Source organism: Fukomys damarensis, unplaced genomic scaffold (assembly GCF_012274545.1).
Source record: "Fukomys damarensis isolate Sample0158 unplaced genomic scaffold, DMR_v1.0_HiC HiC_scaffold_12, whole genome shotgun sequence".
Lineage (NCBI taxonomy): Eukaryota > Metazoa > Chordata > Mammalia > Rodentia > Bathyergidae > Fukomys > Fukomys damarensis.
The window spans coordinates 33,442,789-33,457,871 of NW_022900924.1; the positions used below are offsets into that span (position 1 = coordinate 33,442,789).

The 15,083-nt window shown below is 39.6% G+C and overlaps 1 protein-coding gene across 1 annotated transcript in view; it reads left to right on the forward strand.

Moving 5' to 3' along the window:
- The window catches only part of Fndc3b (fibronectin type III domain containing 3B), a 250,556-nt gene that overhangs the window by 228,517 nt on the left and 6,956 nt on the right, over positions 1-15,083 (forward strand). The window contains exons 23-24 of the mRNA XM_010632407.3: positions 8,158-8,324; positions 10,690-10,817. Coding sequence (XP_010630709.1) covers positions 8,158-8,324; positions 10,690-10,817 — 295 coding nt within the window. The remainder of the gene's footprint in view (positions 1-8,157; positions 8,325-10,689; positions 10,818-15,083) is intronic.

A 15,083-nucleotide genomic window follows, 5' to 3' on the forward strand; every position in this document is an offset into this window, starting at 1 on the left:
TGGTTATTCACTCAGCAATTTTTTCTTGAATTACTACTATGTGCCAGGTGGTGTGTGGCCTATCAGTAAGAGCTGTCTTGCTGAGGAAATGAATTAACATTAAACCATAAACAGACAGGACAAGAGATCTTATTTAATTTCAAGTGAAACACAAAAATTACATTAGTTTGGCCTTACATTGATTAAGTCTGTTATTCTTAACAGATCCAGCACAGAAGACCTAAACAGCTTTGGTTCTAGTGTTATGCAAGAAAAATCTGTGCCCAAAGTAAGCATTTTCATAATGCCGCATTAACCTGACACAGGCACTTGAATTATAGGATTGGCTCATGTGCCCTGAGGTAGTAGCGCTGTACCAGTGATTTTTGAAGATGCATTTGTCTGCGTTACTGCAATGAAATGTTCCACTGCCCTCACAGAATTGGAGTTAGTGCTGGTCCTGACCTTAATGGGTCCCTATTCCCTGATAATTGTACACAGCACCGAAGCAGGAGGAACGTAAATTCCAGGAATGCATTCATGGTTAATCTGTTGTTCACAGTTAGCCAGACAGCCAGTGATGTTTAAAGTCAGATTCCAGTGAAACTGGGCCAGGGAGGAGTGAATTAATAGACTTGATAATTGCCACTTGGTCTCCATTAACTCAGCCCTTTACATTGGTGACGATTTCCCTTCAGCCCACATAAGTGGAGGGGCTTTGTAATGTTTACAGGCCTGTTAGCTTTTAGAGAAGACAGAAAATGCCCACATCTTTATGGTTTCAGGGTTTCTAAAAACTCAAAGAATACAAACTGGCAACTAAGGAAAGTGGCCAGGTTATGGGGGCACTGACAAAGGAGCAAACTTTCTATCATTTTTCTGCTGTAGAAAAAATCCTGCCTCCATTTATCTAAGATTGTGTCACTGAATCAAATGATAATAAATATAAAGCCAGCAGCTCAGCGTTCACCCAGCTCCTATTCATCTCTTTCATTTCTCTGGACTCGAACTGGAGTCCACATGATCATCTGTGCTGGATAAGTGGCACTTTTATATTGCCTCCAGCTTCACAAAGGCATTTTTGACACAGATGTGAAATCTCTGTTGTAATTCCAAATCTGCTGCTGAATTTCTAGATGATTCTAGAGGTATGCCCCTTAACTTCTCTTTGCATAAGTTTCCCCACTACAAAGTACACATAATGAATAATTAATGGAAGAAAAAACATTTTGGAAACATTTTTTACTGCTTAGAAAAGGAACATAAAGCAGCAATGAAGAGTACTGCTAGCTTAGTCAATTTTAGGTCAAAATATTTAGGCATAGGTAGAGGTGAATGGTAAGTGCAGTATTTGAGATCCTAATTACACCAGAAGTAGAATCCAGATTATAGTTTTTACCATTTATTTATATGTATGCCTATGTGCATATTTATATATTATATATATATGCATACAAAGCACAATGCAAGTAAGTAGCATTTTTATTTTGTTGCGGCAAAGCCACTGAAATGGGCAAACCAGGGGCCAGATATTTAGCTCAGTGGTTCCACCGCCTGTCTCACAAGCACAAGGTCCTGAGTTCAATCCCTGGTACCAAAAAAACAAAAAAAAACACAAAAACAAACTCCAATAAGAAATGGGCAAACAGAAATCTAGAACATTCTTGAAAGTGCACTCCTGAAGATGAGATGTGCTCTGTGTATTTGAAAAGTAGAAGAGTCAGAAATTTCAAGGTAGTTGGATGGTTTTAAGAAATTCTGGACTCCTTTGGGTACAAATAAACTTAATCTTTTAATATATTAGTTTCTAAAGTACAGTCTAAAAAATCGAAAATTGAATTTTCTAATGTCTAAAGTATAGTTTTAACAACAAAAATTTAAGAAGTTTTTCATTATTTTATTCATTATAAAGCATTCCCACCATTAGTAGCTGTTGGGAAATTTTATTTCTTAGAACAAGAGTATAAAAATTCAACCTGTTAGCCAAAAATTATTACAGCCCAACCTCTCACAAGTCAAAAAGGCCAATGTACAGCCAGAAACAAAATGTGGGAAATCACCCCTTTATTCATCTCTTTGGAAATAGCTCCTGCCACTTTAATAAGCAGACTATAAAGAGGATGTCACCAATGTCAAGATCAGTTTAGGAGATGTATCATGTCTGCCTCGGGTTTCACAGTGTGGTACCATCTGCTTCCATCTACTTCTGCATAGAAATTGGAGGACTCCATGTTCTCAGTGGGGTGAAGGACACGCTACCCATGCCTGTTTTGAACATTTTCCATTCCCGTGGGCCACTTGAGTAACATAGGAAACTTGCATACACATACTGCATGGAGCCCAGGGAGATTCAGATAAAGAGAGAAAAGACAATGGCATGCCCTTGTTAATGAATCTGGCTATACTGAGCTTTGAGAACAGCTGTTGATTTGTAATATTGTGAAAGATGTTTTGAAAGGTGCCACTTGCAATCATTAGTAGACTACAGGCCATTTTAGGTCAGCAGATTAGATCATTTGGAGGAATTATTATTTATGGGCTGCAGTTAGCCTGTAGTGGGCCCAGGGATTATAAGACCGCATCAAGGGAGTAAACATAAAACCCTAAGCACTGTCTTATTTTTCAACTATAAATTTAAGCTATAATCCATTCAAAACATTCTTAAATATTTCTTAAGGAAACAGATTTTAAAAGCAATTTCTTTATATCTCATTTCCTCCTAAAATTATTTATGATAAAGGACAGCATTCTGAATTTCTACTAGTTGCCCCTGAGTACTAAAAAATGTCATCCTTCACAATACTAAAAATCTAAAATACCGAGATTAATAGTATAGCTTTCCCAAAAATTTCTTAAAAATGACCAAAATGTGTTGTTTTACCTTTCTAATATATATTTAATAAGGTGTCATAATTTACTTGCTTCTTTCATTTGGATTTCATAAAAATTCCTATCAAGTAAGAAAGGCAGTTATTGTCTGGAAATCGAACCTTGGAAAGTTATTTGACTTGTTCAAGCTCACCAGGAAGGTGACAGACTCTGCATTCAGGCCAAGGACGGTCTCTGTGTGTCTTTTGTATTACTGAAGTCCACATGCCTGCCTACCCATGGAGAACTATGACAGAGAAGTAGAATAAACAAAGTTATTCTGTATTCACAGAAATGTAGAATTTTTGCAGCTATTTAAAAATAATATTTATTTTTTAGAGCAGTTGTGCATTTATGAAATTTGAGTGGATGTAAAGAGATTTCCCATGTACCATTTCTCCCCACACATACATACCCTCCCCACCAGAAAGGGTAGCAGCGAGATCCCCAGGTGCGTTGCAGTTGATATATCTTCATAGACACATCGTTCTCATACAGAATCTAAGATTGCATCACAGTTCATTCTCCATTTTATGCATTCTATGGCTTTGGACAAGTGTGTGGTGTGTTTACTGCTGTAGTCTCACAGAGTATTTTAATTGCTCTAAGTACAGAGTATTGAACAATTTTAAAATCACCAGTAGTTTACCAGAAATAAAACCCATACGGGCCTGTTGTCTTTTAAGTGTTTTGTTTCAAGATGTCACAGGGAAAGATGAAGCAAGTTGGGAGCAGAGCTGCCGAGAAATCATGTAGAATGTAGACTGTTAATGAGCTGCCTAACCTTCCATTGTTTCCTGCATATTTTTAGTACAGTTTACTCCCTGAGTAAAATTGGGGACGAGGGTCCCATTCTCTTCTGAGCATTTTCTGGGGCAGTGCTTGGCCCAGCTTTGCCAGGACAGGGTGCGTAGTCTTCACATGGTCTTCACATTTTTCTCTCCCACTGAAGAAAGCCTTGGGATGTAGTGAGAGGGATGCCATTCTGGGGACCTCCTGGCTTCTGCAACTTGGGAAAACAAGATAAATCATCATAAGCCTTGGTGCTTTGCCATTGATAACAGTAGTGTCAGTAACAATATCTACACAGTATTAAAAACCACAGAATTCGTTAAATACTTTATAAGTTCTAGTCATTGTGTAATGGGTTCTCCTTTTGTTCTCGTTTCTCGCTAGAGTCCCACAAGGTAAATACTGTTGACACCTATTTTATAAGCAGTTGCCTTGTTAGAGAATCTAAGAACCAGGTTGGTCAGCTGAACTCCAGCCCGGGTCTGCTGACGGCCAAGCTCGAATTATTACTCAGTGTGCTGTCCCCAGACTCCCTACAGAGTGGATGGCAGGACAGTGGGCCAGCACCTCAGTAGAACCTCACAGGTGTTACCACGGAGTGCTTATGTAATGAAACTAAGAGTGAAAACTGCGTTTTTATTCCTTGGCTCTAAGAGTAGATTGGACATTTGGGGGAAGACTGAAAGTCTGCCAAGGCCATATCAGATGCAGCAGAATATCACATCCACATTGACCTATTTCTGCTGGGTTATAAACCGTTAATAGGGGCCGACATGGCAGGAGCTGAGAGCCAGTCTTCGGGGTAGGTTAGCCTGACTTGGATCACTCCAGCACTTGGAGTACAGGGTTCCCAGCCATTGAGTAGTATAATGTCAGGTACTATGATTTAGCAAGCTTTTTGTCTGGGTTATTCACATTTGACTCTTGGAACTCCCTATGAGGTAGGTGCTGCTTCCATTTTTCAGATAAGAGAAACTGACACATCATGGGTGGGTAATCCAGCACGAAGAGCAGGACTGAGATTGCTGGAGTCCCAGTCTGCATGGGTGGATGGAGGAGTGTGAAGGCCAGTCCAGCCTTAGCAGCAGCATAGAGCAAAGGGGCAGCTAGGGGACAGCAGGTGTGACTCTTGCTGGGCCACAGCTACCCTCAAAGATAGAATGCCGAGGGCTTGGTGGGCTCTACCTTTGACTCCACGTGCCAAGGCCAGAGATGCGTCAGTGCTTGTGAGGCCTCAGCACTGAACCTGTGCACTCCGTGCCCGAGTGGGGAGAGAGGTTCAGGACAGCTGTGCAGGCGCCGCTTCTCTACACAGCACAGCTTTGCACCAGGCTCTGAGTCCTCAGTTGCATTTGAAATGTGAAATCTTCAATCACTGCATCTTGGGACATTGGATATGGGTAATTCTATTACAAAAGGCCTTTGGCTTATTAATGAATTTTTAAAATTAAGTCAGGTTTAAAAAAAACCTAAAAACAAGGAAAATTAAGTCGTTCTTTGTAAAACAAGTATTTGATGAATATTTTTAATGTCTCTCAGAGTGATTCTAGCCACGGGGTGTTAACCTACAGAGCACCCTAGAGTGGCCACTGTATGCGTGGTCGTAAGTCATCGGCTTTGAAGAGAAAAGAATCTCTTCTCCTACCTCCTGGAATGATAGAAATAATTATAGAACTGGGATGAAAGAGGAATTGGGTTCTTTTTGTTAGCTCATGTCATTTTATCATGCTCTATGTGATCCTTATTATTTGGCATTTTAGGAACACAGGGAAACAGAAATTACTGCCAGCCTGTACATTTTATGTTAAGACTTATCTGAAAGACATGTGGGGTCAAAGACAGCTCTCTCAGGCTGGCACATCTCTAGGAGTTGCAGATTTGGTGTTCACCACCATGTTCTAGGAGATATGCCCACCCTCACTTCCTACAGGACTCAGCATGAGGGAGGATGGCAGCCTCAACGGAAGCCCCCAGCTCAGCCTGAGGTTGGCATGGCAACCTAGTCTGCAGGGCACCTCTTACCACCCAGCAAAAGGAAAAAACCTTTGTGCTCACCAGCAGAGATAGCTTTTTAGAAGGTAGAAGAATCCTCCTAAAAATCCTGTCTTCTCAGTTTATAAAGTGATTATAACTAACACCTCATGAGTGTTACATAGCAGGATAAGTCCAGGTACTTTTATCAACCCTCTTGGAGGAGGTAAGTTCTCTCTTTACCTTTTTGTACAAATGGGAAAACTGAGGCACAGAGAGGCTAAAGAACTCACTGGTGTTTGGACCCCTCAAAGCCAGTTCTTATCTCAGAACCTGCATTCACTGAGAGCTTACCCAGTCTCCAGATCTCGGAGGAGGCAGGTAGAAGAAACTGTTGTTACCTCCAAGAGTTTTCAAACTTAAAACCTTTGAAACAGTTAGATTTAAAGTGCCAAATTGGCTGTTACCATAGAAAGAGCATAATCCCAGAAACTGAAAATTGAGAAGTGAAATTTTACAAAGGGCTTTCTGAGCTAACTCAGATGTAAAATTTAACTGTAGCGCATTTAATGAATTTCTTTGTTGAAGAGTAAACTGAAATTAGAAATAAGTGTGATAAGTGATTTTCCTCTTATAAGAAAAATAGCAGTAGCTGGTCTTACCTCTTTTACCCCATAATCTCATTCTTGAAGTTTTTTTCTGCTTCTACATCTTTTTTTTTTTCACTTGAGAAGAAGAAACAGTAAGTTTTGAGATGCACCTGTATTTGAAAGTTTTGTGTCTGCTGTTTGCTCAATTTAGATCACATTCATAAATGTGCTTCATTAAATTTCTTTATCACTGTGAATGCTACTGCCTACGTATCTGATTGAATCTGGGTATAAATGTACATTGAACCTGTTTCAAAAGGAAACATTTTTACAGTGTGGCTTGGCAAGGAAGCAATACTGTTCCTAGTAATGTTCTCCAAATTGAAAAACTGAGTTTCATGGCAATTTTGTAATGAAGATGTCATACTTTCGCTTCCTAAACCATGACTTCCATTGGTGATATAATTAAAGGCAGTTACTCCACTTAGAGTTTGCAGCCCTGGTGAGACCTAGTTAATAAATAGCTGTTGGCATCTAGCATTGGGAAGGAAATCTTTGTTAAGGTGGTAATATGTCAAGAGTACTAAACAGGTTGCCATGGTATTCGTGGGTTTCAGCCTGGACTCTGGCTTTCCTTGAAATTAAAAACACTTTACCTTCACTAAAAAGTACTTCCTTTCACATTAAAACAGGCAAAATGTAAAATAGGTGACATAACTAGGGCTTAGGAACTCAACTGTAAAGGCTGTTGAACACCTGGATATTTTACAGTGAGTATTGACTGACAGACTTTGGAGGGTTTTTTGTTAGTTTGTTTTTAAAGGTAGTTTAAATTATCTACATGTATCTGTGCGGCCATCCAGGACTATCGAGGCACGTGGCAGAGCTGCTGTTATCCCTTAGAAACCCTGCCCACACACAGGGTCACCTAGGCTATGGAATTAGGTCTTACTCATCTTTGGATCCAGCACCTAGCGCACAGCAGATGTTCAAGGTCTGTTGTGAAATGAATTCATAAATTCTACTTCCCCTTGGGCCAAATCAGCCCAAGAGTTAGACATTCTGAACTGTGATTCTGTCACTGACTGCAGTAGCATCAGCAGGTTGTAGTTTATCCTCAGCTGGTGTGACAAAGCACGGGAAATGAGGGTCAGGAACAAGACAGTGTGTTTGGATTTAACTCAGGTAGTGATTCTCAGACCATTCCTGGACCAGTAGTATTTAGTTCCTGAATCTACTAAAGATCCTGGATGAGTTATGGAAAGTTATGTTATCTCCAAAATTTTACAGTTAACTATTCAAAAAAAGGATAAAGTGGCATCTGGGCAATAGTCTTTCCTGTTCTCCGAGCCAGTGAAGATTTATCTGCTGGGAACAAGCCAAAGAGCCTCTTGTTGAAACAGAAGCTTGGTTTCTGGTACTGCCTACTTTCGACTCACAGTGGTCCTTCATGCTTTCCTCCCTTCAGCAGAGGCCAGGCTGTGGAGCAGGGCAGTTGAGTGTGCTATAGTCTGGAATGGTTTTTACTTTTAAGTACAAGCAAAAATACCAGAGTAACAGCACAGAAAAGGGTAAAAGGAGTATGGACAAGCAAATCATAGGAATGGTAGGGGAGGGAGTAGAGGTTGTTTGAGGAAACTTGTTATAATTATTAGAGGACTTGCTTAAAATATTATTAAAATAATGGGAGAGGACTCAATTTGATCATAGGAGAATTAAAGAATGTCCTAAACCTGAGTTATTTGGAAGATTTGGGTAAAGAGGGCATCTCATTTCTCATATGCTCAGTTAACATTGACTTCATTGCCTAATGTTATAGTAGAAGGTAAGCTAACACTGAGATATATATAACATTTATCAAGTTTTCCTAACCTGCTCTGTGAGTTTGGATCATAATTAGTATGTTCTTATCGTTAAGAGAAGTTCAGATAGCTAATGGATTCTGCTCTCTTCTTAGGTTTATTTCCATTTACAGAGGACCCAGCCACACTTACAAGGTCCAGAGGCTGGCGGAATTCACATGCTACTCCTTCCGAATCCAGGCCGCCAGTGAGGCTGGGGAAGGGCCCTTCTCCGAAACCTACACCTTCAGCACAACCAAAAGTGTCCCCCCCACCATCAAAGGTTTGTAGGCATGGGCTTTTTGTCATCCTCTCCTATGACAGCAAGGAAATGTTGGAACATAAAGTAGGATGCTCAACTCTAACCTTAAATACTCGATATTTCTGGCAGCATAAGAGAATCAAGAGAGCAGTCTGACAATGGTTAGGGTTAGGGTATTCTGAGAGAAATTAAGAGTCATTAGAAGAGAGGGCTTGCAGGTAATGACTGTTCTCAAGTGTATATGAATGCTTATTGCAGTTCACATAGTAGTGGGGCATTCTCATCCCCACAAATGATAGAACAGATCCATGTGACAGTTTGGATGAGCAGTAAGGTAGGCCTGGTGTTAGAAAATTTATGACAGTTTGCCACGGAAGCTTTGAGGACCTTTCCCAAAGCCATTCAGAGGAGCAGAGGTTGGCATTCATCTTTGGGTAATTTGGGCACCTAGTGATAAAGAACTGATGTGGGCAGCTCCTCTGGGGCCAGCATTCTCGCAGAGATGCTTTTGGAGAACTGCAGTATTATCTTGAGGAGTATGAATGATTCCTTTCCTACTCTGTCCCCTTAACGGGATGAGATACCGCAGAAGTCTTGAGACCCCTACATATCCAGCACTTCTCTCATCTCTAGGAGAGTGGACAAAAGCCATTCTGCCTAGACTTCTTGCCCACAGGTCTGCTGAGCTCTCTCCTCTGTTTCCAGCCAGAGTTGTGCCTGGCTGGCTAGCTAACTTGCCAGGCAAGGCAGATAGCAACCTGAACTGAAGCTTGCTCACAGAGCCTTGAAGCCATGCCCCCTCACCCATTCATCATGGTTCTTCTGGGTCTCTCCTCTTGTCTTTAGCAGCAGACAGCTCCTGTGACTTTATCCAGCTGCTGTTCAAAATGACTGAGGCAAATGAAAGGGGGATGAGTGTCACTTGTGGAAAAGGTCCTCTATGTGTTTGGCCCCATGACTCCTTCCATATGGAGGAGCCAAGCAACTATAATAGGGCTTTATTCATTTACAGCAGGATGGGGGCCTCCAGGATCAGGCTTAGGGTCTGGCTTGGGTTCTGCAAAGGTTTCCCATGGCTCCCTTTAGGCCTAATTTATGGAAGGTGCCTTTGCCCTGCTTCTCTGCCCCTCAGGTTGTTTGGCAGCTCTTTCTCTTCCCCTTCTGTGTGAGGCAGAAACTATTACGGATGTACATGGTGTGGGTCACTATGTCAGTAAATGCCCTGACCCTTTGGTGCAGCTTCATCTTTTAGCTCACAACAGAGACGATTCCTGAGCATGTTGTGGCTGCTTGGTTTGTTAGTGTCAAGAAAAGGTTGACGCATTTACCAGTTACCATTAACTTTGCCTCTCAACCTGGTTCTGGGTAGGAGATTGATTTATGGAAACCAGGAATGGCAAATTGATAGCACTTGCATTTTATGGTACTTATACTTCAGAGAGGCATTTTCCCCACACTGCTAGCTGGTCAAGTTGTTTTCCTCTTTCATAGTCAGGAAATTATTGTCCTATTTAAAAGACGATTTAGTGTTATAAGATGCCTTATTTAGTTTTCTGTAAATTGCTTGGAATTTTGGCCAAGTACTTCCAACATAGGCTTTTTTGGTTTAAGAAAACCTTTGTTTTTCCGAAATGATTTCATATTATCAGAATTGCAAGTAGAAATAACTGCCTCTAAAGAATTAATTTTGTGTAATTAGAAATTAAAGTATGGGTGGGTTCAGAGAGAGAAGTTACACATTCTAGATGAAGAAATAGAAAAATATCAAATACTGAATTAAGCTGTAGATAACATAAGCTATGAGAAAAACATTTTTAAATACATAATATTTTAGGGCCTGGAGGGTGTGCTTAATTGTGAAAGCCTTTCAATGCTGCCATTTTGGGGATTTTACTCAAATGCGACCAGCTCCTCAAAACTTCCTTAGATCCCACCCAAGTGTGTCCCGTCCCTCCCATGTTACCTGCATTATGTTCTATTTCTTTTTGCTGTATATCTGTGGTCCCTTTCACTTACCTAGATCTTAGCTTGCTTGAAAACCAACTCTTATTTATCTTTATTTCTGCATCCCCAAAGTATCTAACACAAGGCTTAAACAATAAAAGGTGCTCAACAACCATAGAAAAACTAAGGAAAATGCAGTCAAGCCAGTCACTCAAGCCAGTGAGACAGGATACAGGACTTGGCTTCCTAGTCCTGAAATAACTTCTCCTTGCCCAAAGGAAAACCAGTTGGGTTACTGGGGTCTGAGCAAGTGAACCCCATCAGGGCAGGTGCACACAGACACGGTCTCGCTCTCCCTGGATCCCCACTGGCAGCACTAGAATATTTTCTACTGATGTGGTACTTTGAATTTTGAACTTAGTTATGTGGCTTTGTATTTCAGCACCCCGAGTAACACAGCTGGAAGGAAATTCATGTGAAATTCTGTGGGAGACGGTACCACCAATGAAAGGCGACCCTGTAAACTACATTCTACAGGTATTGGTTGGAAGAGAATCCGAGTATAAACAGGTAAGAACCAGTGCAAATGGCATGTGTGTGGCTTATCAGGGTCAGGCTGGGTCCTTGGCCTCTGCCCAACTCATGAATGATTGAATAAGCTACATCTTTCTTAAAGATCACTGTTCTAAATGACCTAAAGTACCCGTTACACAACTCATCAAGAGTATATAATCCTTATTTTACACTGTATTTTGTATGTAATGGTACACATCTTGAGTTTTTAGGTCTCAAGAGTAAGCTTGTTTTCCAGAGCATTCTGTGTATTTGTGTTTGATATTAACAGTGATGTTTGTAAGTATCAAAGTCTGCAAATAATCGAAAACCACAGTGCCAATGGTTTTGCTATCGAGGGAAAGTGGTCCCAACCGAACTGTTTGCACCAAAGAATGATTTCCTGTGTCTGCCTTTTTTATCAAAGTTACAGTGAAAAATAGGAGATGACCTTTGGGCCCTTGAGGCTCTAGTTTGTGCTCTAGGTCACCACTTGTCATCCTTTGGTGTGCATAGCAGTCTCCTGGGAACTCTTACAGTGCAGATTCTGTTTGGAGTGGGGAGTCAGACCCCTAGGTAGATGCTGACGTTTGGTGGTCCAGGACCATAATTTGAGTAGCAAATGTAGATAATAAATCACATGAAAACCTAAGAGAATGTAATTTACATATTATATACAGTTTTAAAATTTCATTTAAGCACTTTTCATATCTTGTTGACCCTTTATTCTCCTAAAGTTTACATTCATTGTAAAGGATTCAGATACTTTGTAGATTTCTGTAATATTCTCTGGATTTTACAATATTTTGTAAAATTAGAATATAGTACTGTTTATTTCATTAGAAAGCAGAAGTCCATTCTTAACTTTTAATAATTTATTTCCATTGAACTGGTAAAGTTGAAGATAAATGTCACCTTCTTCTGAAATGTCAGCAAAATTTGTGTAGACCTCTCTTTTTAGAGATTGGGGCTCCAAACACACAAAAGATATAGAAAATAATTTGATTCAGGGTTTTTGATAAATTTCCCATTTGTGTTTCTTGTGTGAAAATGAAGAATACTTCTAAAGAAAATGTGTTTTAAAAAGAAAATGTTGGAAATTTTGTTCTACTTTGTTAAAATGAAGTGTCAGATAAAATTCTGAGTTATCTAAAGCACATTTTGCAGAAAGCTTTATTTTAAATCTGACATTTGCCAGCAGTGATTTGTATCAGTAAGTGATATCACCAAAGCTTTTGCATTCCTGTGAAATCCAAAGATACCACGCTTACCTTTCAGTTTCTGATGTCATTCTGTGTACCAATGGCAGTGGACCTTTTAGAGACGAGGGTCCAAACTGTAACCCAAAGCCTCCTTACTTATCGTAAAGTGCCAACACTGCAATTAAACCTGAATACCGAGGTTTTAGTTTAGGAAAAACAACTCACACATCTTTTGTCTTAAAAGAAAAACAATACATGTGCGATAGCTTCACCTCTACTGCTACCATAGCATATTTCATATCAGAGTAAACAGCAATTTCACCTGTGTCCATTGTTTCATCTGAAAAGAAGACTATGACTAGGTTCTGGGACTCAGCTAATACACAGATAATTCTCCCTACTAGATTTAGTTATCTTTAATGCCAGTAGCTCTGTCTCATCCCGTGGGAATGTAAAAAACAATTAAAATATGAGTGTTAGAAAATTTCATAGCTTGCCATTTAACATTCAACAGTAACTCATTTTCCAGTAGTACATTCATTGCATTATGAGTTCAAAACCTTGCATTCCACATACCATGCTTTTCTCTCTGTTCTTGAAAAAATATTTTGCTTCTCAAAGCAGTGAATGCTATTAAACAGTGAAAAAGTGGTATTATCTATTTGCTGAATATCTATACATGTCTAGACGCATGGGTATATAAATACTAATATGATGTACAGTCATGTATACCGCAAAATATTTTTCTTATAAACAGTGATAAACAACATTTCTCATTGAACACAAATGAAAACTCAGAACTTCAGGGTGTACTCAGGAGAAGGCAGTTAGCATTCCTCATACATCTGTGGGCTTCCCCCGCTTAACCAAGACTGTAGTACTTATGACAAGTTACCACAGGGACAGTTTGTGCTGGTGGGGGAGTTCCATTTGTTTTCTGTTGTTATTTTTGTTTTTACTTCTTCGTATTCACATAGGCATTAACTTAAGTGTGATATTTTGAGGTTTTTGAGACATGAGATAGGGAATGAAGGCTATTGATATTATGTGTGTTGTGGGTTAAAAAAAAATTATAGATGAGGATAATAGGCAATGGGCTTTGAATTTGTAGAGAAGCAAAGCATAGGAAAATGAGAGGTAATCATTGCTGCATATCCAAGGCAGCAGAGCCACGGGCTCTAACGGTACACTATATATATACTTCAATTACAGCTCTAACTAGATAGGGTCTACTAATTGTGGGGTTGAGTTACTCTTCTTTATTTTCCCAGGAGTGACACACAGCCACTCAGCAAATGTTTCTTACATGCACAAAAGAGGCAGTTTCAAAGTAATAGGGTCATTTACACCTGCAGTACTGTTACGAGTAAACTTCAACACAGATAGATACAGCCATATTTATAACTCAGGAGAAAAACATTACCCATAATTGGAGAATGTATTTCTCCTAAAGCTTATATTTGCAGACAACTTTTCGCTTATAGCATTGACTTCTGTTTGCCTTGATTCTACCTGATCAACTTTAATTTGTTCAGTTACCATGATGTAGGACAAGCAGCAGGTTTTAATAATTCAATCTTTTAACTTAAAAGTATGAAGTCCTTACCTAAAATTAGAAGAGACATATATACCCGTTTGGCTTTCCTACCATTTAATAAACGTTCTAAGCACACATTTTGTGTGAAAGCTTGAACTTGTTTTCAGACAGTATTCATTGCAAAGCATTCTTGAAAAGGACGAAAATTGTATGGATGTGGTTGATTCTTTTGCATAGACAGTTTAATGTATACATAAGATAAAAAGTAAAATTCAGATTCATATCCCTATTGAGGCAGCAATAGTTTTTATAGCAAATAGTGAATATGAGCATTGAAGGTGAGAATAGCTTGCAAAAAGCTGCAAGAAATTGTTTCCTCATTGCAGTTGCATTCGTTGCTCAGATTTGTTGCATTAAGAAGAAAACCTTCGGCACATCTGAAGGCTCACTTTTAATGGTATCTCTGTATAAATGTTTTAGTCTTGCATACTTTTTAGACTGTTGAGATGTATATTGATTTTTCATATGATCACCAAAGGTAACATGAGGAAAGATCTTCTCTTAACCAAACCATTTTAAAGTCTTAAGTCTACAACACATCTAGGAACCCTTACCCAATTCAGTAATTCTCAGCATAGAAACAGTGAGGATGTTACTGTATTATGGCATAACTTTTTAATTTTCTGCATGAAAAAAGAAAGGATTTTGAATTCAAAACACAAAAAAGATCAAAATGGAGATCTTTAAAAACCATCTTTTACTTTACTGTTTCTTAAATTTTTTTAGGTGAAAGAGTCCTATCCAGTGAAGGCCATGATCCCTTACAGCAGAACAACTCCCATGTATACATCTACTTAGAATTTCAAATGAAATGAATGTATATTCAATGTAATGGATTCCAGGTGTAGGTCCCCTGTTCAATTGAGAAACCTCTAGGTGCTTTGTATTTTGAGGAGTACCTGGCATAGTCATCACTCTGACAGTTCATAGGCCCTTGAGCTGAAAAACATATACACCCTCAGTAGCTCAGTAACAGCACCCTTGCCTTTCCTCTCCAGCTCAAGAACATAGTTTTCTGTCCAGCATTAATCCACAGGGTGGCACGAGGACAGGTTTGCCTCCCTGGTCTTGTGATTGTGGGGAGATTTATTCACCAGCTCTGTTATAACAGTAGGAACAAACACCCTCACATGCTGTTACTGTGAGTGTCATATCCGTTCATCCGTGAGAAGGAGCTGTGTACCTGATAACAAGGTGCAGTGACATCTCCCTGTCCAGTCCTTGGGGGAGGGGGATCGTAGTAGAGAGGTACAAGTAAGCGTCTAGCAACCCAGCCCACACCCTTCTTGGTGATCCTCCCCCCAAATGCTGTTATTCGAAGGATTTTTACCTCACACCATGCTATTCTGGATTAAGGGTCATGGATCCCTTCATTTCAGTCATCTGAGTATTACTTTCTGTCCTCCTGGTTGGAATAAACATGTCAAAATTATTTTAAAATATATTGTTCATCAAATCAAGAACAGAAATAGTCTTTATATAAAT